The 24,455-nt window shown below is 48.1% G+C and overlaps 1 protein-coding gene across 1 annotated transcript in view; it reads right to left on the bottom strand.

The window, feature by feature from the left end:
* LOC139746374 (uncharacterized) overlaps positions 1-24,455 on the bottom strand; it is a 124,599-nt gene that overhangs the window by 11,458 nt on the left and 88,686 nt on the right. Inside the window, exons 2-3 of the mRNA XM_071657573.1 lie at positions 3,894-3,957; positions 2,326-3,229 (exon numbers count right to left, since the gene is read on the bottom strand). Of these exons, the coding sequence (XP_071513674.1) occupies positions 2,326-3,229; positions 3,894-3,957 (968 nt within the window). The remainder of the gene's footprint in view (positions 1-2,325; positions 3,230-3,893; positions 3,958-24,455) is intronic.

Below are 24,455 nucleotides of genomic sequence, written 5' to 3' on the forward strand. Positions count from 1 at the left end.
GACCCAGAAAAGCAAGCTGGACTAAGTGAGGAAGGCCGGACTGACTAAGGCAAACTATGAGCTGAGTAAGGATGACATGATGAGGCAGGCTAGGTAAAGCAACCTGGATAAAGTTGATTAGGGAAGGCTGGCTGAGAAAAGAAGGCTGTGTTAGGCTAACTAGATAAAGCACGTTGGGTAAGGTTACATCTGTAAGGTTTATGGTTAGAGAAGGCTAGGTATGACAAACTGGGGTGAGGCTAACTATGTAAGGTAAGCTTTGTAAGAAAATACTGGGCAAGACTGGCTGGATAAAGTTAGCTAAGTAAGGCAGGCTGGGTAAAGCTGAATGGGCACACACTGACTAAACCAGGGAGGCACGAGAAAGTATCCTAAAAGGTAAAATCTTTAACTTACGATGAGAATGAAAAAAAAAAAAACTTGAAATGGACGAGTTTCTCATGCAAACCACAAGACCATTTTCATTGACTTATATATCACAGAAAATGATGGCTTTAATACGGTAAGCTCCCACATCGAAGCTAATACTTTCTAACGATAAATACATACAAGAACGAGGTGACTCACTGTCTTATGTATATTTCAGCGCCACTTTCCCCAAAGATTATAATTAGAAAAAAAAGGAACCTTATAAATTGATGCCTAGTTAAAAAAAAAAAAAAACATTTGGTCTTTGAATTGTTTCTAAGAAAACTTGTCACTTGCAGTGCAGCATAGTTCTATGGGACATGTCTCCTGCAGCTCAAAATAGTAATTCAGACAGAAAAATTATTTAGGACCAAAAGCACTTGTAGTAAGTTCCATGGCCAGAGATGGAATCAAAGTCGTTATGAACCAGGTTAAATTAAAGGTCATACCTTTTTATAAGTGGCACTAACTCGAGCCAAAATTCCAGACTACAGTTATGGGTGTTACTCCACTCTTTAGACGTTGGGGGCAAAGTATATAGAGTATACAGGTTAATGGGCTTGACCTTACCTCAGTGTAAGGATAAAACGACCCTACATGTTTGCTATGACACGAAAATGTATACTTACATCAAGTTGTGTGGAAAAAGACCGTAAAATGATATATTAGTACATAAAAGTTGCAAAAAAACGTAGAAAATTATATTACTACCTTTGTGTTGACCTGGTCCAGTGGTAAATGAGCGGCAGGAGGGGATGTGAATATTTCTGACAGCTTTTGATGCCACAGAGAAACGTGAGATGACATTTTGTTTCAAATGAGATTTCTAGTTAACTGCATATTTAGAAATATTACACTTTCACATGAACAGTCACGGGAGGATACGAAAGATAATTTTTTTCTTTATACTGAAAACTAATCTCAGGCTTACAAAGCATCTGAGGTGAAAAGCATGGATATATTAAGGGCATATTTCAATTCTAACAACACAAGTCAGAGTGGTTGGAAATATTCCAACTCTTTACACCTAAAATCAGTTACGTAGGTCGGCCAGTACCGAGATTAAATAACGAGAATATTAAGTGCTGTTACGTGATATTCCCTCCACCTTATGTATGCCAGTCAATTTGACCCTGTAAGTCACTTATCCTCACGTTTCTCAGGTTATTCTCATCTTTACTTACCTCACCCATTTTTATCAGTTGTTCCTCATAATAATTTGGTCATCCAACAACCTACGTATTTAGCTTGGGGTCACTATGTGGTCATGATGATGGTCGATGGGATAATGAGAAGAGCTCTCTCTCTCTCTCTCTCTCTCTCTCTCTCTCTCCACACTTTTTTTTGCGATGGAAGAGAGACCTCTCCAGTTTACTCATGATTCGGTAAGTTAGGTGGTTATCTAAAACAGGCGGGAATAGCTAGCACATCAGCTGATGTTGTTTGGTCGCTGTTTCCCCAGAACGTCATTTGACAAACGGCCGCTGTTTCCTAAGAGAACAATCAATTGATGGCCTCTGCTTCCTAGCTGATCAATTGACGTCGGCCGGTTTCCTAGAACATAGATGTTCGCCGCTGTTCCCGCAGAGAACATCAACTGTTTCAGAGGAGTCTATAGGGTTGAAAAATGGAAAAATGTGCAGTTACACTGGTTGGTGCCTACTTTGGCGGGTCTGGCTACGAAGAGAGGACGAAGATACTCCAAAGAGCCTCATAAGTTAGAAGGGAAAAAGAGGATCTTAGTATGACTTAGAAGCCTTAGACGATGTTTTGAAGCGGGAAGGATCGTTCAAAGCAGGGCTATAGAAAACTAGGGAAGATAAGTGGGCGCTACGAAAGCAAGCAATCAGGAGGGATGTTAGGAAACATCTTTCCACGGATAAGCGACAGGAAGATACTAAAAATGTAGAGCCTTACCTCTGACTGAGACCCTGACGAAGGGGCAGACGAGGCGGGCCGTGTTCTTGACCCCGAGCTTCTCCATCGCCAGAGTTATGTACGTGAAACCCATCTCGTGGAAGGGCGGCGGCTTGATGGACTCCCGGTGGACGTAGGCCTCGGACACGGCCGTGTCTGTGGCCAGGTCAGCCTCGACGTCCGTGTCGCTGCTCTCGTCGGAGCTGCAGCTGTCGCAGCTGAGCGTCGAGCGGACGTCCGCGAACTCCTCCTCTTCCTTGGTGTCGGAGTCCAGCTCCTCGGTGGTGCTCTCGTCCGGCTGGGGGCTGACTGAGCCCTTCTTCCTGAAGGGCAGGTACTGCTGCAGGATCTTCCGGGTCGTCCTGGGTGACTCCGAGTCGTCCAGGTCCGTCTGCACGGCGGCGCCGCCGTTCTTCTCGTCGGGCTCGAGTTCGCCCACCTCCGTCGTTTCTGTCGTGTTGTTGTTCTTCATGGCCTCCTTCTGCCGCCTCTGGACAGACGCGGTGTTCGGCCGCACGGTGAAGTCGATGCCCTTCTCGGAGATCATCGCCCCGGGGAGACCCAGCAAGCTGAGGAAGTCGCGTTTCTCCTTGGCGAAGACGATTTTGTTGCTCTGGCCTTTCTCCTGGTGGCGGTGGTGCGTGCGATGCTTCCTCTCACGGTAGACGAGGACGACCGGCACTCGGGCCTTGGACCCCATCCGCTTGATGGTCTCCAGCACTTCCACGCAGCGGGTCACCTCCCTCAGCGCCGCCGCCTCCGACCTGCCCGACGGGTGGTCTTTGGAGACGGGCGCCGCCGAGGCAAAGCCCGCCTTGTTGATGTGACCCCGCGAGCCCTTCAGGCTTGACCTTAGCTGCTGCGCCCGCTCGTCCAGGCAGCTCAACACTTGGCCCAGCAGCTTCTGCGCAGACGAAAGGACAAGTGGAATGTACACAGAGTTAAAACGGGACGTGTATTTACGGCATGTAAACAGTTCTATGACATACGTTCCGCCGGAATAGGGTATCCAGTGATAGGATCACTGGATCAAATCCCCCTAAACAACGTGTTACGTTCCTCATGACCATACTATAGACTATCCAGTCCTGTAGCTTTCATCATTTATGGTCCATGGCTTTTACGATCCCACAACAGTTTTCTTCAGCTTTGTGACCGGTGGAAACGGGTTCCCTCCGGTTCCTGTTGTCTGACCCAAACGACCTACTTTATCTTGTCGACGTTCCCCTTCCCCAGGCAGACCCTTCCCCCCAACATTCCCTTCCCATGTACTGTGTCCTCCAGCACATCACCTCGTCACAGACCATCAGGTCTTCTGCCACCTGCCCTTTCCATGTACTGTCCTCCAGCATATAACCTCATCACAGACCATCAGGTCTTCTGCCACCTGCCCTTCCCATGTATCCTAATGTATACCCATGATCATTTCTCTCTCTCTCTCTCTCCCGTGAATCCACCCCCCCCCCCCCCAACATTTGAAACACACTCATCTTTCAGTCCATTCGTCCCTCAGCAACGCCAATGAATTCCCCCAGTAATGAAGGAGTGAGAGGAGTCTGCAGACATACCTTCTGGTCACAGGTCAGCTGCTCATAGTCGTAGATGGCGCCCTTGGTCATCTGGCAATTCAACCTGTAAATACCGTCAAATTTAACATGATGACACAAGAGGCTGTCAGTTGCCTTTCTTACTAAACAACCATCACACTCGAATGCACTCTAAAAAGTAAAATCATAAATCAGTGAAAAAAAACGGTATCTCACTAATGAATCAGATGTAAAGCATACATGATTCTATACGTAATTCAATGACCAGAGAGGAATTTATGCATGTCATATTTGAAAGCTATCAATGAGCGGAGTTAATTGGACCAGAATCCCTACCATACTTTTTTAACTGAATTATATATATATATATATATATATATATATATATATATATATATATATATATATATATATATATATATATATATATATATATACACGAATCTTACGGAAAATGATTTGGACATACGAGGATAATAAACTAACTTTAACATCTCATATAAAGAAATATCAACATCAATTATCTTTTTTCCTTTTGACAACCATGAACATCATACGAGAGTCATGAACATTCTAGATAAATCTGGAATATAATACAGAGCAACATTCGACGTGGAATGGAGGGCCATCTCACCCCCCCCCCCCCTCCCACACCACACACACACACACACACACACACACACACACACACAATCATCATCACTGCAGAAGGAGAAGCAAGCGAAGCCATCTTCACTACACGTTCCACAGTGCCATATTTCACTTCACCCTCGACCAGGATGCTTCAGGTAAAGAGTTGATGGATGGGAAGATAAAGTTAAGGAGGGACGAAAAAGGACACTTGTCCTTAAGGCATGTTTGACCCCACGACGGTACGACCCCTGGGAACGACGTTAGACCCCTGGGTACGACGTTACTAGTCTTTGAGTACGACGTTACGACCCGTGGGTACGACGGTACGACTTTTAGGTACGACGGTGCGACCCTTAGGTAAGACGGTACGACCCTTTTCATCCTAACACGGGACAGGAATTCTAAACCAGCAGTTCGTTTGGTATAACTTTCTCGCTTCTCAGTGAGTATAATATCTCACACCCTTATGAAAATGGGAGGGAGGGGTTCCTCTTTCCTTGTCATACCCACGGCCAAGACGGTTGGAAGGGGGGGGGGGGGGGTCGTCAAAGGAAGGGAGGAACAGACGAAGAAATTCTATGCAACTTACGATCAGGAATTTCCATGGCCATCAAAGGGGGTTCCGTGCCAGTAAGAAGCCAGAGTGGGCAAAATTGGTCCTCCATTGCCCGGAGGAGGAAGAAGACTTGGAGGAAAAGGAAGAGTGGGAGGGAGAGGAGGAAGACTAGGAGGAATAGCAGAAGGACTAGAAAAAGAAGGAGGGTGAGCAGGAGGAAAAGGAGGAGGAAGAGTAGGAGGAACAGGACGAGGAAGAGTAGGAGAAAAAGGAAGATTAGGAGGGAAGAGGAGGAAGGAAGAGTAGGAGGATGGAGAAAAGTAGGAGAAAGAGGAGGAGGAGGAGGAGGAGGAGGGAGGCATGGCATACCACCCGCCCCAGTTCCCTCTGCCGCCCTGGGGTAGGTACTTTGCCCTACCTGCAGGCTAGTGGGGGCCAAGCCATCCGCAGGTGAGAACGACACTCAATAATTCACGTCAGGAGAGAGAGAGAGACGGTCCAACGTCAGGAGACTTCAAAAGGCCCTTGGACACCTGTGGCCTGGTCCACCATACGTGGGCTAAACGCCCTCATCTGTAGCCTGTCAGTGTGTATGTATGTATGCCATCAGCCACACAGGTTCGATGACAGGTGTCCTGGCACGATCACGTCACGGGTCACGGGTCACACGGGGTCACCCAGCTGATCTCAGCGCCAGGGATGAGTTCTGACGGTGTGACCTCACACTAAGGACTGACCTTAGGAGGTGTGACCTCACACCAAGGACTGACCTTAGGAGGTGTGACCTCACATCAAGGACTGACCCCTGGTGGTGTGACTACACACTAATGATTGACCTATGTCGTGGCAGTCGTGGAGTGTGAAGTCGCCACGACACCGACACCCCCACCCCCCCGTCGCCTCTGTCGTTCCTGTGGATCTTGACGTCGTCGCCCACAGGGCCCTTCCACCTACAGTCAAAACACGACGACGACGACTTAAAAGACTTGCTCAACGACGTAAAGTTTGTGGTGCTGTTAGCACGACGGCCCTTGTGTGGGTCAGGTCCGCCGTCCTTGTGTTAATTACCTCTTACTCATAACTAGTCAGAGAACTAATTACTCTATGTGAGGGGAGGGCCACACTGTCTTGCTCGGGAAGTCCTGTCCACTGGAGGTAAATGGCGCGATTTTTCAAGTAAGTTTTAGCGTCAGTGGACCAAGCTATGCAGAGCTGAATTGTGGTTTTCTGTCTGTCTGTCTGTCAGTCTGTCTCTAGAAGAGACAGACAGACACAAACACGTGTAATGCACCTCATAGATTTCCACGAGAAAGTGAGCTCCGTTTTAGACAGAAGGCTGAGTGGACCGGTCGTTTTTTAACTGTCAGAAAGCATTTGACGCTGCGCCACACGTGAGGATGGGTAAAGAAAACGGGGAAGGCTACTTGAACAGATAGATCCTTCTCAACAGAAGGAATCCTTCTTAAAAGAGGCTATATTCACTAGTGGCGTACCTCATGGATCTCTCGTAGGACCACTGCCCTTTTTAACCAAGCAAATTATGTAAAAGATGCAGAGACAGAATAACCAGACGCCATGAAATGGAATCAGACATGAAATGGCTAAGAGAAAGCGTAATGAAGTACCTTAATACATGAATGGAATAAACGTAATGACGGAACAGTGAACGTGGACAGGATCCAAAGGCTTAAAAAGCTGTAGGGTCGAAGAGTAAGTTTGTAAGATGGGGCACCACTAGTGTGAAACTCTATATAGTACTATTCTTATTAGGTAATTGCAAGCAGGTAATTTCATCAACCCTCGAAGTTACAGAAACATAGAAAATGAGGTTTTCCAATGGTCTATGCATCTATCACGTGTCTATCTGCTCCTATGATAGATAGACATATTGAAAGGCAGAGAGGTACACGCTAGATCATACATAAACAATGCCACATACATATTCATACACACCAATGATTCAGACACAGAGGCGCACACGAACACATATACATTCATAAACATTCATAAACCAGATACAGGTCATATGATGAGCCAGCACCTGTATACTAAATACAGGTCAGCATATGACCAGATACAGGTCATATGCTAATAACCCTGAGCCTGAATACCAGATACAGGTCATATGCTGACCTGTTATACCTATATACCAGTTACAGGTCGTCTACCGAGCCTGTAACTTTATAACAAATACAGGCCACCTTCTGAGCCCCCTGTAGGCCTGATCAAAACGAGCGTGTGAACCTCGCATCTAGTAAAGTCCTCATACAGAAACTCTACGTAAGGACACTACAGGTGAAGTGAGTCTACGTGGAGGACGACCAACTCTACGTAAACTGCGTGAGGCGGCAACTCTGCTCTTACATAAGAATCGCGAACACTTTGCACCGAGCCTCTCCCCCTGTGCTCGAGGCTAGCCAGTGGAGGCCGACTCTACATAGGGAAAGTCACCAGAAGAAACTCTACTTGTGTATAGTCAGCAGAGTCTACCACTGTCGCCCCTTCATAATTTATTCACCAACTCTGAAAATCTGGCAGAGCGACGCCACCACACACCAGGCGAGTTAAAGTTGATGGAAGACTGGTTACTGTGTTGGTGCAGGTGTGTAGTGGTGGTGCAGGTGTGTAGTGGTGGTGCAGGTGTGTAGTGGTGGTGCAGGTGTGTTGTGGTGCTGGTGTGTAGTAGTGGTGCAGATGTGTAGTGGTGGTACAGGTGTGTAGTGGTGGTGCAGGTGTGTAGTGGTGGTACAGGTGTGTAGTGGTGCTGGTGTGTAGTAGTGGTGCAGATGTGTAGTGGTGGTACAGGTGTGTAGTGGTGGTGCAGATGTGTAGTGGTGGTACAGGTGTGTAGTGGTGGTGCAGGTGTGTAGTGGTGGTGCAGGTGTGTAGTAGTGCTGGTGTGTAGTGGTGCTGGTGTGTAGTAGTGGTGCAGGTGTGTAGTGGTGCTGGTGTGTAGTAGTGGTGCAGATGTGTAGTGGTGGTACAGGTGTGTAGTGGTGGTGCAGGTGTGTAGTGGTGGTGCAGGTGTGTAGTGGTGGTGCAGGTGTGTAGTGGTGGTACAGGTGTGTAATGGTGGTACAGGTGTGTAGTGGTGGTGCAGGTGTGTAGTGGTGCTGGTGTGTAGTAGTGGTGCAGGTGTGTAGTGGTGCTGGTGTGTAGTAGAGGTGCAGGTGTGTAGTGGTGGTGCAGGTGTGTAGTGGTGGTGCAGGTGTGTAGTGGTGGTGCAGGTGTGTAGTGGTGCTGGTGTGTAGTAGTGGTGCAGATGTGTAGTAGTGGTGCAGGTGTGTAGTGGTGGTACAGGTGTGTAGTAGTGGTGCAGCTGTGTAGTGGTGGTACAGGTGTGTAGTGGTGGTGTAGGTGTGTAGTAGTGGTGCAGCTGTGTAGTGGTGGTGCAGGTGTGTAGTGGTGGTGCAGGTGTGTAGTGGAATAGGTATGTAGTGGTGCTGCAGGTGTGTAGTGGTGGTGCAGGTATGTAGTGGTGGTGCAGGTGTGTAGTGGTATAGGTATGTAGTGGTGCTGCAGGTGTGTAGTGGCGCAACAAACACAATCCACAGAAGCCAATATGGTTTTGTGTCCTTAATTTTTCAAACTGCATTTCGACCATTCCGGGAATCAACGTGTAATTTGTCGTAACTGGATTGAATCTGGTGTCGCAAATTTCGTTGGATGTGGGGGTTGGGGATGGGCTCGAACCCTGGGCCTGCGAACTTTCCACACACACACACACACACACACACACACGATAGCCACACAGCCAGCTGACGACCTAGGGCCGGGGGGGCGGTAATGGGACACTTCCTTGATGTCATCAATAAATCAATTAAAACCAATAAAATAATTAAGAAAATATAAATAGGTAAAGACACTGGGGTCTTTAACTCTCCCCCCTACCTCTCTTGTAACAGGGAAGACATTATGATATATATATATATATATATATATATATATATATATATATATATATATATATATATATATATATATATATATATATATTCCCTCTCCCCCCACCTCATTTCTGTCCTGGGGAGAAAGTGTGGGGAGATGGGGAGGAAGGACCTGCCTGGTGAGGTCCCCCCACCCCCCGGTGGTCAGCATGGCACTGTCTGCCTCCTCCCACATGTACACACCCAGATCCATTAAGGACCACACCATCATCTACACCCAAATGCTTTCCGACCTTTACAAAAAAGCTTGGCACTTCTTTCTCCTCAGTTTTCCAGAGCCATGAAGACACAGTGGTGGTGGTGGTGGGGTGTGGTGTGGGGGTGAGGCGTGGTGGTGGTGTGTGGTGGTGTGGATGTGGTGGTGGTGGGGTGTGGTAGTGGTGGTGTGTGGGTGTGGTGGTGGAGTGTGGTGGTGTGGGGAAGAGGTGTGTGGATGTGGTGGTGTGTGGGTGTGTGGTGGTGCAGTGTGTTGGTGTGGGTGTAGTGTGGGAGGTGTGGTGGTGGTGTGTGGTGGTGTGGATGTGGTGTGTGGGTGTGTGGTGGTGGAGTGTGGTGGTGTGGATGTGGTGGTGGTGGGGTGTGGTAGTGGTGTGTGGTGGTGTGGGTGTGGTGGTGTGGTGTGGGGACGTGGTGTGTGGATGTGGTGGTGTGTGGGTGTGTGGTGGTGCAGTGTGGTGGTGTGGGTGTAGTGTGGGAGGTGTGGTGGTGGTGTGTGGTGCTGTGGATGTGGTGTGTGGGTGTGTGGTGGTGCAGTGTGGTGGTGTGGGTGTGGTGTGGGGGATGTGGTGTGGTGTGTGGTGGTGCGGGTGTGGTGGTGTGTGGGTGTGGTGGTGTGTGGGTGTGTGGTGATGTGGGTGTGTGGTGGTGTGGGTGTGTGGTGTGTCCCCCCTCCTCCTCCTCTCCCCCAACCCCCCAACATCCAGTCTTCGTCTGGAACCCCACGTCAGCCTCCCAGGTTCCAGGACCTTGTCTCCATTTCCTGGAATGGACCCGAGGAACAATTTATTGAACGGCCGGGCCCCTGGTCAGCATGGTTAGCCTGGAGGAGATCTGGAGGGGAGGTGTGGGGCGTAGGAGTCAGCAGGCCCCGGGCTGCTGCTGGTGGTGTCTGCCGTCGTCGCGGGGCGCCCCGCCTCGCCCCGGCCGGCTCCCTCCCCCAGGTACGCCCCCCGCATCATTCCTCCCCAGCTTAAAAGCGAGTTCTGGCTCCAAGCACCAAAAAGTTTTATCCCTCTCCAAACGTCTGAGAGAGACGGCGCCATTACTCTGACCCCGATTTTTCAACAAGGGCGAGGAGTCGTCGGCTGCTGGCTCAGGCAATCCTCTGGTAATTTCTCTTTTTACATGCCCGAGCAGCAGCCCGAGGCAATAGATGATGAAGCAGTGATAATAGCACACGGCAGCAGAAGGTAACAGCTGGGGATTACCCTGGGTAATAGCATGAAGAGCAAAGAGAGGTAGTTAGGAAGGACAGTAGAAGCAGATAAAAAAAAAATGGAATGGTGATACGAGAAGCAGAGCAAAGGTTTCCTAAGGCAGCAGAAACGGATGGAAACAGATGAAGAGCTCCATGTAAAAACCTGGTAGTGGCAGCAGATGTGGCGATAGAAGCATGAACAGCACTGGGCAACCCTGGAATCCAGCAGACAGGTCTTACTACCCCAGCAGACCGGTCTTACTACCCCAGCAACCAGGTCTTACTACCCCAGCAGACAGGTCTTCCATATCCCGCAGAACAAGCCTTGCTTTCCCCATCAGACAGGTCTAAAAAAAAAAGACCGACTCCCCCTTCACCAGTTGACAGGCGTCACTCACAAGACAGAACCGTCAAACGAAAGACAGACCCTCCTCTCCAGTGGACAGGGCGCCCACAACATTATACAGGCCCTCCCCACTGCCAGACAGACAGACCCTTCATCAAATCAGAGAGAGAGAGAGAGAGAGAGAGAGAGAGAGAGAGAGAGACCCAAAATAATCCAGTACCCAGGCCCACCGCCCAATATCATCACAACTTTCCACCCAGCTGACAGACCCACAACAAGAATCACCCATCCAGTAGATATGTCACCAATCAACGTAGAAAATCCTCACTACTACTGCTACTACTACTACTACTACCTCCTCCTCCTCCTCCTCCTACTACTACTACTATTGCCAGCTCTGGAAGTCTTATACAACTTATTCCATAAAGACGCCCCGAGTGTGTTCTGTGTAGCACGCGAGTCGCTTTACAGCGCACTCCAGGTACTGTCTGGAAAACAAGAAAGGCTGGAAACATCAGCTGAGCTGGAATTATCATTATTATTATTGCTATTATTATTATTATTATTATTATTATTATTATTATTATTATTACTATCTGGAAAATATGTGTAAACCAACCAGTTCTTTAGTTGGTAAAGCGTCTTAAAAACCAACCAGTTCTTTAATAGGTTAAGGGTCTTAAAAACCAACCAGTTCTTTATTAGCTGGAAAACAAGAGTATTGGGTTCCATGAATGTCTGATTTTAAACCTTTACAAGCTTAACTTTGACGACTTGGGGCTCCCTTACAAGCTTAACTTTGACAACTTGGGGGCCCCCTTGCAAGCTTAACTTGACAACTGGGGGCCCCCTTGCAAGCTTACTTTGACAACTGGGGGCCCCCTTGCAAGCTTACTTTGACAACTGGGGGCCCCCTTGCAAGCTTACTTTGACAACTGGGGGCCCCCTTGCAAGCTTAACTTTGACAACTGGGGGCCCCCTTGCAAGCTTACTTTGACAACTGGGGGCCCCCTTGCAAGCTTAACTTTGACAACTTGGGGGCCCCCTTGCAAGCTTAACTTGACAACTGGGGGCCCCCTTGCAAGCTTACTTTGACAACTGGGGGCCCCCTTGCAAGCTTAACTTTGACAACTTGGGGGCCCCCTTGCAAGCTTACTTTGACAACTGGGGGCCCCCTTGCAAGCTTACTTTGACAACTGGGGGCCCCCTTGCAAGCTTAACTTTGACAACTTGGGGGCCCCCTTGCAAGCTTACTTTGACAACTGGGGGCCCCCTTGCAAGCTTACTTTGACAACTGGGGGCCCCCTTGCAAGCTTACTTTGACAACTGGGGGCCCCCTTGCAAGCTTACTTTGACAACTGGGGGCCCCCTTGCAAGCTTACTTTGACAACTGGGGGCCCCCTTGCAAGCTTAACTTGACAACTGGGGGCCCCCTTGCAAGCTTACTTTGACAACTGGGGGCCCCCTTGCAAGCTTACTTTGACAACTGGGGGCCCCCTTGCAAGCTTACTTTGACAACTGGGGGCCCCCTTGCAAGCTTACTTTGACAACTGGGGGCCCCCTTGCAAGCTTAACTTGACAACTGGGGGCCCCCTTGCAAGCTTAACTTGACAACTGGGGGCCCCCTTGCAAGCTTACTTTGACAACTGGGGGCCCCCTTGCAAGCTTAACTTTGACAACTTGGGGGCCCCCTTGCAAGCTTAACTTTGACGACTTGGGGCTCCCTTACAAGCTTAACTTTGACAACTGGGGGCCCCCTTGCAAGCTTACTTTGACAACTGGGGGCCCCCTTGCAAGCTTAACTTTGACAACTGGGGGCCCCCTTGCAAGCTTAACTTTGACAACTGGGGGCCCCCTTGCAAGCTTAACTTGACAACTTGGGGGCCCCCTTGCAAGCTTACTTTGACAACTGGGGGCCCCCTTGCAAGCTTAACTTTGACGACTTGGGGCTCCCTTACAAGCTTAACTTTGACAACTGGGGGCCCCCTTGCAAGCTTAACTTTGACGACTTGGGGCTCCCTTACAAGCTTAACTTTGACGACTTGGGGCTCCCTTACAAGCTTAACTTTGACAACTGGGGGCCCCCTTGCAAGCTTAACTTTGACAACTGGGGGCCCCCTTGCAAGCTTAACTTTGACGACTTGGGGGCTCCCTTACAAGCTTAACTTTGACAACTGGGGGCCCCCTTGCAAGCTTACTTTGACAACTGGGGGCCCCCTTGCAAGCTTACTTTGACAACTGGGGGCCCCCTTGCAAGCTTACTTTGACAACTTGGGGGCCCCCTTGCAAGCTTACTTTGACAACTGGGGGCCCCCTTGCAAGCTTAACTTGACAACTGGGGGCCCCCTTGCAAGCTTAACTTGACAACTGGGGGCCCCCTTGCAAGCTTACTTTGACAACTGGGGGCCCCCTTGCAAGCTTAACTTGACAACTGGGGGCCCCCTTGCAAGCTTACTTTGACAACTGGGGGCCCCCTTGCAAGCTTAACTTGACAACTGGGGGCCCCCTTGCAAGCTTAACTTTGACGACTTGGGGCTCCCTTACAAGCTTAACTTTGACAACTGGGGGCCCCCTTGCAAGCTTAACTTTGACGACTTGGGGGCTCCCTTACAAGCTTAACTTTGACGACTTGGGGCTCCCTTACAAGCTTAACTTTGACAACTGGGGGCCCCCTTGCAAGCTTAACTTTGACGACTTGGGGGCTCCCTTACAAGCTTAACTTTGACAACTTGGGGGCCCCCTTGCAAGCTTAACTTGACAACTGGGGGCCCCCTTGCAAGCTTACTTTGACAACTGGGGGCCCCCTTGCAAGCTTACTTTGACAACTGGGGGCCCCCTTGCAAGCTTAACTTTGACGACTTGGGGCTCCCTTACAAGCTTAACTTTGACAACTTGGGGGCTCCCTTACAAGCTTAACTTTGACAACTGGGGGCCCCCTTGCAAGCTTAACTTTGACGACTTGGGGCCCCCTTGCAAGCTTAACTTTGACGACTTGGGGCTCCCTTACAAGCTTAACTTTGACAACTGGGGGCCCCCTTGCAAGCTTAACTTTGACGACTTGGGGCTCCCTTACAAGCTTAACTTTGACAACTTGGGGGCCCCCTTGCAAGCTTAACTTGACAACTGGGGGCCCCCTTGCAAGCTTACTTTGACAACTGGGGGCCCCCTTGCAAGCTTAACTTGACAACTGGGGGCCCCCTTGCAAGCTTAACTTGACAACTGGGGGCCCCCTTGCAAGCTTAACTTTGACGACTTGGGGGCTCCCTTACAAGCTTAACTTTGACAACTGGGGGCCCCCTTGCAAGCTTACTTTGACAACTGGGGGCCCCCTTGCAAGCTTAACTTGACAACTGGGGGCCCCCTTGCAAGCTTACTTTGACAACTGGGGGCCCCCTTGCAAGCTTAACTTTGACGACTTGGGGCTCCCTTACAAGCTTAACTTTGACGACTTGGGGCTCCCTTACAAGCTTAACTTTGACGACTTGGGGCTCCCTTACAAGCTTAACTTTGACAACTTGGGGGCCCCCTTGCAAGCTTAACTTTGACAACTGGGGGCCCCCTTGCAAGCTTAACTTTGACGACTTGGGGCTCCCTTACAAGCTTAACTTTGACAACTGGGGGCCCCCTTGCAAGCTTAACTTTGACAACTTGGGGGCTCCCTTACAAGCTTAACTTTGACAACTTGGGGGCCCCCTTGCAAGCTTAACTTGACAACTGGGGGCCCCCTTGCAAGCTTAACTTTGACGACTTGGGGCTCCCTTACAAGCTTAACTTTGACAACTTGGGGGCCCCCTTGCAAGCTTAACTTTGACAACTGGGGGCCCCCTTGCAAGCTTAACTTTGACGACTTGGGGGCTCCCTTACAAGCTTAACTTTGACGACTTGGGGCTCCCTTACAAGCTTAACTTTGACAACTGGGGGCCCCCTTGCAAGCTTAACTTGACAACTTGGGGGCCCCCTTGCAAGCTTACTTTGACAACTGGGGGCCCCCTTGCAAGCTTAACTTGACAACTGGGGGCCCCCTTGCAAGCTTAACTTGACAACTGGGGGCCCCCTTGCAAGCTTAACTTTGACGACTTGGGGCTCCCTTACAAGCTTAACTTTGACAACTGGGGGCCCCCTTGCAAGCTTAACTTGACAACTGGGGGCCCCCTTGCAAGCTTAACTTTGACGACTTGGGGCTCCCTTACAAGCTTAACTTTGACAACTTGGGGGCCCCCTTGCAAGCTTAACTTGACAACTGGGGGCCCCCTTGCAAGCTTACTTTGACAACTGGGGGCCCCCTTGCAAGCTTAACTTTGACGACTTGGGGGCTCCCTTACAAGCTTAACTTTGACGACTTGGGGCTCCCTTACAAGCTTAACTTTGACAACTGGGGGCCCCCTTGCAAGCTTAACTTGACAACTGGGGGCCCCCTTGCAAGCTTAACTTGACAACTGGGGGCCCCCTTGCAAGCTTACTTTGACAACTGGGGGCCCCCTTGCAAGCTTAACTTTGACGACTTGGGGGCTCCCTTACAAGCTTAACTTTGACAACTTGGGGGCCCCCTTGCAAGCTTAACTTGACAACTGGGGGCCCCCTTGCAAGCTTAACTTGACAACTGGGGGCCCCCTTGCAAGCTTAACTTTGACGACTTGGGGCTCCCTTACAAGCTTAACTTTGACAACTGGGGGCCCCCTTGCAAGCTTAACTTGACAACTGGGGGCCCCCTTGCAAGCTTAACTTTGACGACTTGGGGCTCCCTTACAAGCTTAACTTTGACAACTGGGGGCCCCCTTGCAAGCTTAACTTTGACGACTTGGGGCTCCCTTACAAGCTTAACTTTGACGACTTGGGGCTCCCTTACAAGCTTAACTTTGACAACTGGGGGCCCCCTTGCAAGCTTAACTTTGACGACTTGGGGCTCCCTTACAAGCTTAACTTTGACAACTGGGGGCCCCCTTGCAAGCTTACTTTGACAACTGGGGGCCCCCTTGCAAGCTTAACTTTGACAACTTGGGGGCCCCCTTGCAAGCTTAACTTTGACGACTTGGGGCTCCCTTACAAGCTTAACTTTGACGACTTGGGGCTCCCTTACAAGCTTAACTTTGACAACTGGGGGCCCCCTTGCAAGCTTAACTTGACAACTGGGGGCCCCCTTGCAAGCTTAACTTTGACGACTTGGGGCTCCCTTACAAGCTTAACTTTGACAACTGGGGGCCCCCTTGCAAGCTTAACTTTGACGACTTGGGGGCTCCCTTACAAGCTTAACTTTGACAACTTGGGGGCCCCCTTGCAAGCTTACTTTGACAACTGGGGGCCCCCTTGCAAGCTTAACTTTGACGACTTGGGGCTCCCTTACAAGCTTAACTTTGACAACTTGGGGGCCCCCTTGCAAGCTTAACTTTGACGACTTGGGGGCTCCCTTACAAGCTTAACTTTGACGACTTGGGGCTCCCTTACAAGCTTAACTTTGACAACTTGGGGGCCCCCTTGCAAGCTTAACTTTGACGACTTGGGGCTCCCTTACAAGCTTAACTTTGACGACTTGGGGCTCCCTTACAAGCTTAACTTTGACGACTTGGGGCTCCCTTACAAGCTTAACTTTGACAACTGGGGGCCCCCTTGCAAGCTTAACTTTGACGACTTGGGGCTCCCTTACAAGCTTAACTTTGACAACTTGGGGGCCCCCTTGCAAGCTTAACTTTGACAACTTGGGGGCCCCCTTGCAAGCTTAACTTTGACAACTGGGGGCCCCCTTGCAAGCTTAACTTTGACAACTGGGGGCCCCCTTGCAAGCTTAACTTTGACAACTTGGGGGCCCCCTTGCAAGCTTAACTTTGACGACTTGGGGGCTCCCTTACAAGCTTAACTTTGACGACTTGGGGGCTCCCTTACAAGCTTAACTTTGACAACTGGGGGCCCCCTTGCAAGCTTAACTTTGACAACTTGGGGGCCCCCTTGCAAGCTTAACTTTGACAACTGGGGGCCCCCTTGCAAGCTTAACTTTGACAACTTGGGGGCCCCCTTGCAAGCTTAACTTTGACGACTTGGGGGCTCCCTTACAAGCTTAACTCAGACGAACCTGTAAGTTGAACCTCTCTTACTTCCATCCGACTTTGCGCTACCCATGAAACTGCGAGCAAAACATCGTAAAACAAAAGAAAATTAAGGGCCCCTAAAATTCGGGGGCCCAGTTGGCCCCTAACCCTTAAATCTACCTGCCGTCTTCCTCCCCAACACTGTGGCAAAAGCCAGCTCGTTCGACACAACACAAATATCAACTTTTTCCCAGGCAGAATTCCGGTTAATTGGGTCTTGCTCATTACTCCAGCCGTCACTTGTTTAAATGGAATACAGGATCAGAACGCGACATGACATTTGTTTTCGGGGTTTCCAAATCATCTTATCGAATCATGGGCGAACCTTTTAGCAAGGGATCCACTTGCCTTTGAAGCGAATGATTCCTTTAATCACAGTGACGAATACTATTAGGCATGTGGCTGAACGACAAGCCATCGTGATTAAGGGTCGTACCGTCGTGCTCGAGGGTCGTACCGTCGTGCTCGAGGGTCGTACCGTCGTGCTCGAGGGTCGTACCGTCGTGCTCGAGGGTCGTACCGTTGTACTCGAAGGTCGTACCGTCGTGCTCGAGGGTCGTATCGTCGTGCTCGAGGGTCGGTCCCGTCGTGCTCAAGGGTCGTATCGTCGTGCTCGAGGGTCGTACCGTCATGTCTGAGGGTCGTACCGTTGTGTCGATGGGGTTAATTGTCTTATCAAATATTTCTGTACAGTGATGGTAATCGAGGGCATTTCAAGATATACCGGTGCAAGTAAATGATATTTAAAGGTCTGCTGGTACAAGTAAGGTTATGGAAAAGGCCTTATGGTATAAATGGAAAACATTTAAAGGGATGGAGATAGAAGTAAATGACATTCATAATAGTTTTAAAGTATGAGAAGGACATTTAAAGGTGTGATGGAGCACATAGGGCCTTTAAAGCGTTGAGTTTATATTGAGGAAAAATTTAGGTAAGCTAACGTACGTAAAAGTCATCTAAAAGTCTACTCACATGGAATAAAGCCATTCAAAAGTCTACAAATGTAGAATAAAGCCATTTAACAGTCCACTGACGTAAAACAAAGCCATTTAAAAGCTCAATGATGCATACGAAATACAATGAGATGTCTGCTACTGTATACAGAGTACATTTAAAAAGGCTGAAAATACTTGTGAAAATACGACACCGGTGTACACAGGGGTTATCTAAATAGACAATAGGGCATGTGGGGGACTTTAAAAGGGCGTTAAAGGAAACTGCCTGGCAGTGTGAATACGTTTTAAAAAACGTCCTCATGATACAGTAAGGCAAGAGCAGCGGGTGGGGTCATCTGGGAGGCCAAGGTCAAGGTTCGTTATCTTCGGCGTTATCGTGTGACGTCACGCACACCTCGCAGGTCAGCCAGTCTGACCCAGCCCACCCTGACCCTTGACCTGGCCCCACCCTGAACCCTGACCAAAGTTTGACCCAGCCCCACCCTGAACCCTGACCCTCCTTGACTTAGCCCCACCCTGACCCCTGACCCAGCCTCATCCTGACCCCTCACCCAAGTTTGACCCAGCCCCACCCTGAACCCTGACCCTCCTTGACTTAGCCCCACCCTGACCCCTGACCCAGCCTCATCCAGACCCCTGACCCAAGTTTGACCCAGCCCCACCCTGAACCCTGACCCTCTTTGACTTAGCCCCACCCTGACCCCTGACCCAGCCCCACCCTGAACCCTGACCCTCCTTGACTTAGCCCCATCCTGACCCCTGACCCAGCCCCATCCTGACCCCTGACCCTGCACTGACCCAGCCCCACCCGGACCCCAGATCCAATCCCACCCTAACCCATCCCAACATGACCAACAGGGACTATGGGAGGTCACAACGTAACCAGTGTGGGGTCAACTCACTCTTGATAATCACCCGACGTAATTAATCCAGATAATTGCCTACGTTAATTACTGGCCGCCTGTAAATTCTAATACCTTATAATTGAAACTCACACGAGAGGTAGAGAAACAATGAAATAATTAAACACCCACCCTCCCTCACCTCCACCACATCGGCAGCAGGCAGGCAAAGCCACACACCCTCTCCACACTCTGGCCCTCCAGTAATCACGTGAGATATAATTATTCTGCCTTAATTACCGGACAAAAAATACTAAAATATATTTCTGGCTTGGTCGAGGAGCTGAAGTGCCTTTCCCAGGGCCACTACATCTGTATGTGTGTACGTATATATATATAATATATATATATATATATATATATATATATATATATATATATATATATATATATATATACACACACACACACACACACACACACACACACATATATATATATATATATATATATATATATATATATATATATATATATATATATATATATATATATATATACCCCTAATGGCTTCGTTTTCTAACGACCTCTTCATCTTGTAAAGGACGTGATTAGGTATGCGTCTCAAGCATCATTAAGGGCGTCAACAAGGTTGGAAAGAAAAGGGGGACGAGAGCGGTAAATCACCCTTACGTACCGAGAAGGACGTAGTGCTAACACCAGGCCTTATACGAGGCCAGGTATCGGGGGGGGAGGGGGGCAGGACGCGTTAGGAACACGTCAGGGTGTGCCCTACGATGGCTCGGGGTCGTATAGATCCCCAGTGCAATTGTAGAAATGCTTTAAGGTCGAGAATACCTTGGGAAATGACGTCAATGGGGGGGGGGGGGGGTGTTGAAGTCTGTGTCCTCCCTTTGGATAGGGGGATGAGTGGGGGGTCGGGGGGAGTGAAGGCTGAGTATCCCCTTCTTTTGGAGGGGGAGGGAGGTGAAAGGACAGGCGAACATGCCTTAGGGTCGTACCGTCGTGTTCAAGGGTCGTACCGTCGTGTTCAGGGGTCGTACTGTTGTGTTCAAGGGTCGTACCGTCGTGTTCAAGGGTCGTACTGTTGTGTTCAAGGGTCGTATGTTGTGTTCACGGGTCGCAACGTCGTGTTCAAGGGTCGTACCGTCGTGTTCAAGGGTCGTACTGTTGTGTTCACGGGTCGTACCGTCGTGTTCAAGGGTCGTACTGCTGTGTTCACGGATCGTACCGTCGTGTTCACGGGTCGTACAGTCGTGTTCACGGGTCGTATCGTCGTGTTCACGGGTCGTTCCGTCGTGTTCAAGGGCAGTACCGTTGTGCTCAAGGGTCGTATCGATGTAGCCAAAGGGTCGTGCCATTATGCTCAAAGGTCGTAACCATTATACTGATAGGTCGTACTGTCTTAAAAGTCGTACCGCCGTGCTGTAAGGTCATTATTTCTCAGAGGTCGTACCGCCGTGCTGAATGGTCGAACTGCCGTCCTAGAGAGGTCGTACTACCTAACTCAAAGGTCGTACCACCGAGCTCAAAACAGGGTCGGTCCAACCCGAGGGGTCGTACCGTCGCCCTCCGGGGAGGGGAGTCGTTCCCTCCGCGCCTCAACGCTCGTCTGGTCGTGCCGAACGACTCTGCCATCAACATGAAAACCACGAAATGAAAATATGATGCTTTATGCAAATTCCCTCCTAAAAAGAAAATCTTTTTATTCATCCAAAATACTTAAAAAAAAATATTGACGTATATCCTAAAGGAACGACGCATACGACGACGCGTTCTTGCAACTGGATGGGAGAATCCGCCTGCAGACGCATTTAATGCCCTGTCGCTAATTGACCTCCGGCAATTCAGAGCAATTATCTCGTACCTTTAATGACTGCCATGAACGATGCATTAGAGAGTACAATTATCTCTTTTTTAAGTAATTACCGACTGAAGTAATTCGAGATGAGTTTGCCTGTATGAAGCTCGTATGACCCGTTACGCTGGTTGGATGGGTATTTGTTTTTTTTTAAGCCTATGGAAGACCAGAGTCATTATGGCCGCCAAAAAAAAAAAAGAGAAAAAAATAGAGACTTTCTTTGGATTTCTTTCTATAGTTAATTACATAGGCAGACAGGTCCTTAATTATGCAGGGCTGGTTGGTTACTCTAAGGGGGGGAGGGTGAGGGGAGGGGGGTGTGGTTAAGGGCTGTAGGCCTATCCAGTGTTAGGGTTATGTGATTAAGGGTCGGCTACGTCAAGTTATAACTCAACGATCGAACAAAATCTTGAAGTCAGAAGTAGGCTACGGTTCGTGAGTTATTACGTATCAAAGGATAATAATTCGTGTAAGAATGACGCAATCATTCGAGTGAGGTAAGAAATTGGTAGTAATTAGAAATAGGTAATAATCTGTGTCAGGTAAAAATTAGGTAATAAATTAAGGTAAGAATTAGGTAATAATTTGTTTTTGAGGTAAGAATTACGTAAGAATGTGCTTTTAAGGTAAGAATTAGGTAATAATTTGCTTTTAAGGTAAGAATTATGTAATAATTTGCTTTTAAGGTAAGAATTATGTAATAATTTGCTTTTAAGGTAAGAATTAGGGAACAATTTGTTTAAGGTAAGAATTAGGTAATGATTTAAGGTAAAAATCAGGTAATAAATTGTTTAAGGTAAGAGTTAGGTAATAATTAGAATGGGGTACGAATTAGCTGCTCATTCCGTGTAAGGCAAAGAATTAGTTACAATTATTAATGTCAGGCAGACCCCAGGAGAGAGAGAGAGAGAGAGAGAGAGAGAGAGAGAGAGAGAGAGAGAGAGAGAGAGAGAGAGAGAGAGACCGGGCCTGCATATTTACCGTGAACAACAACAACAACAACAAAAACAAAAACAATACTGTATTATGACGATTTCATTAAATTCCATACAATCTACACGAGACAATGAACCCTAAAGTTGATCATGCAAACTGTTCTGCGCTGGAAAGGCTTGTTTGCTGCAAACATTTACTATCGTGTACAAAAAAAGAATGAATAAAAGCAGAAAGTAATATACAAAACATAAAAAGAGTTTACCCAAGCATATAAACAATTATAAACTTGCCAGATTTTTTTACGTGCAAAGTATATTGGAAAAATCGAAGGCAACCGAATTTAACAGAAATTAACACACATAGAAAATGAAAATTAAACCCAACACGAGAAAGAACAACATAAAAAACAAAGAAAAAAGTATGCCAAGTCAATGTAAACCAAAATAAAACCCACTCGATTCAAGCTACATTTAAGTAAACCTCGTCGACCCTCGACCCCAAACAAGACGAAGTAAACCAACACGAGTCGACCTCAAGTAAGGCAAACAATGTAAACTAGGCCATACCTCACAAAAAAGGCCGAACTTGAAGGGGATATGGCCCTGTAAACGAAGTCAACACCTGTAAACCAACCCAAACCAAGATCCTGTAAACCCAAGCCACATGTAAACCTACATAAACCCTGTTATCAGAGTCAAGCCCCTCTGTAAACCACACCACGATCTAGTACCTACTGCAGCCCTCTATAAACTAAGCTAATCCCATGTAAACTACGTAGGGTAAGCCCCTGTAAACCAAGTTAATCCCATGTAACCTAAGGTAGGCTCTTGCAATCAATATAACCTTAGTAGGTGGGGAGGAATTATGGGAGCTGGGGTGAACTGGGGTGGGGAGGAAGTTGTAGGGATTGGGAAGGTTGGGGAGGACCAGGAATGGGGTGGAAGTTCTAGGGAGTTGGGGAGATCCACTGGGGTGAGAGAGTAGTAGAGGTTAGGGGGATCCAGGGGTGGGGAGAAAGCTGTAAGGCTTGGGAGATACTGGGACGGAGAGAGAGAGTTGTTAGGGTTGGGGAGATCTAGAGGTGGGGTGGGGGAGGTAATGTGTAGGGGATGGGGAGGATACGGCTCAAGTAAACAATACTTCCCGTTTGTTGACATGACACCGTTCTCTGTTCTATTGTTGACATGACACCGTTTTCTGTCCCTTTGTTGACAGAATTGCCGTTTTCTGTAAATTTGTTGACTACACCATTTTCTATGTTTCTTTTTTTTCTCTCTCTCTCTCTCGTAGAGTTGACAGCGACTTATGTGATACGCCATTACGGACCTTATGGACGAGTCTTTATACTTCAGTATCTATTTTTGTCTGGTCAAACGACCCGTGTCGTCTTTGGTATTCTAACCCCCCCCCCCCTGAACACGACGATACGACCCCTTGAATACACCGGCTACGAGAAGAACGCACAATCCGTCCATCCGTTTTCTTTTATCTCAGTCTCGCAGATAAGAAAAAAAAAATAAACAATTTATTCCAAACGACCTCTTATCTCATAACCCAAGATGCCATTCGCTTCGGTAGTTTGCTCCACATTGTGTGGTCCGGCCCACAGTCGTTAGAGAGACGTTAATCAGTAGTTTAGTAGTTTCCAAAAATATTCCTAAAAGCACGACATCTGCTGTCGTCCATACCCTTGCCACTATACAGTCTTGCAGTGACGAAAACCCTTTGGCATTACAGGGCAAAATTTCATTAAAGACCTTATGTGTCTTATATAAGCCAAGATTCATCAAAAGGATTATCAAAAATATTTTATTTCCTAATAATTTCAACGCTTTCCAAGATGTCTCTCTCCCCCCCCCCACCCCCTCATCTTAAATACGCTTTTCAACCTGTCTTTCAGATCCAATATCATCTCGTCTTCAACGAACCTCACCCATTGAATCCCTAATTACCATCCTTGTCCATATTATTTGCTACAAAGATTCTTTTGTTCTTTATTATGTCTTTACTCCTATACGTGAAGACACACACACACACACACACACACACACACACACACACACACACACACACACACACACCAGCTTACGCCAGGTACCTTTCCATCGACCAGCTCCTACAGGACAGGGCGAGCACCTGCGTTGGATGTGAGCAGGTCGCCCTGTCCGGGGATTCGAACCCACACCCGTCAGGCTGGTGGGTCGCAAGGCGTACCAACAACCTCACCAGAGCTGGATCACGCCAATGGCAGGAGGTCACTGGCGCATTACAACTGTATTAGAAAAAGAAAGATCCTGACCTCTGACCTTTGACCTTAAGAGATAGAGCAATGGTGTGTCTGTCTATGTCGCTTCTGTTGCCGACAGACAGATAATGAATGGCTGTACAGAGACAGAAGGACAGACACAGATAAGACTATGGCCGGACTGTGGCCTGAGTTATGACAGCAAATATGTCGTTCTTGTTCTGATTAGTAATCTCACATTTTTTAAGGTAAATTCTTATGACGCTGACAAAGAGGACGCACCTCGTAATTAATGTCCTTTTGTAACTGTCATTTTGATTATTACCCTTTAGTTTCTTACATCCTACTCTTCTTGTTATCATAAGTAATTCTCTCATAATCACCATCATCAGGGTCACAAAGTTTCAAACTCAAAAATTCCTTTCTTTTTTTTAATCGTATTTTTCCCACGTCTGATTTATATCTGCCATCGTATTTTCCCGGATGAATTAGACATCTCGCGGTGTCTGGAAACTCTCCTACCCTCTGCGAGCATTCAACATAAAATATATCTCATATTACAAATGTGACTGGGATTGCTAAGCCAAAATTCAGAAAGCTACTGGTATCTTTTTTACTGTTTACTTAATGAATGAGAAAAAAATGTATGAGCTTGAATGTGATCATAACTAAGGTGGAATAATAATAATTCAAAAAATAAAACAGCGTCAGCCAACACTGCGGATGCCATTACTGTGCGATTC

This window comes from Panulirus ornatus, chromosome 64, assembly GCF_036320965.1.
Source record: "Panulirus ornatus isolate Po-2019 chromosome 64, ASM3632096v1, whole genome shotgun sequence".
NCBI classification, from domain to species: domain Eukaryota; kingdom Metazoa; phylum Arthropoda; class Malacostraca; order Decapoda; family Palinuridae; genus Panulirus; species Panulirus ornatus.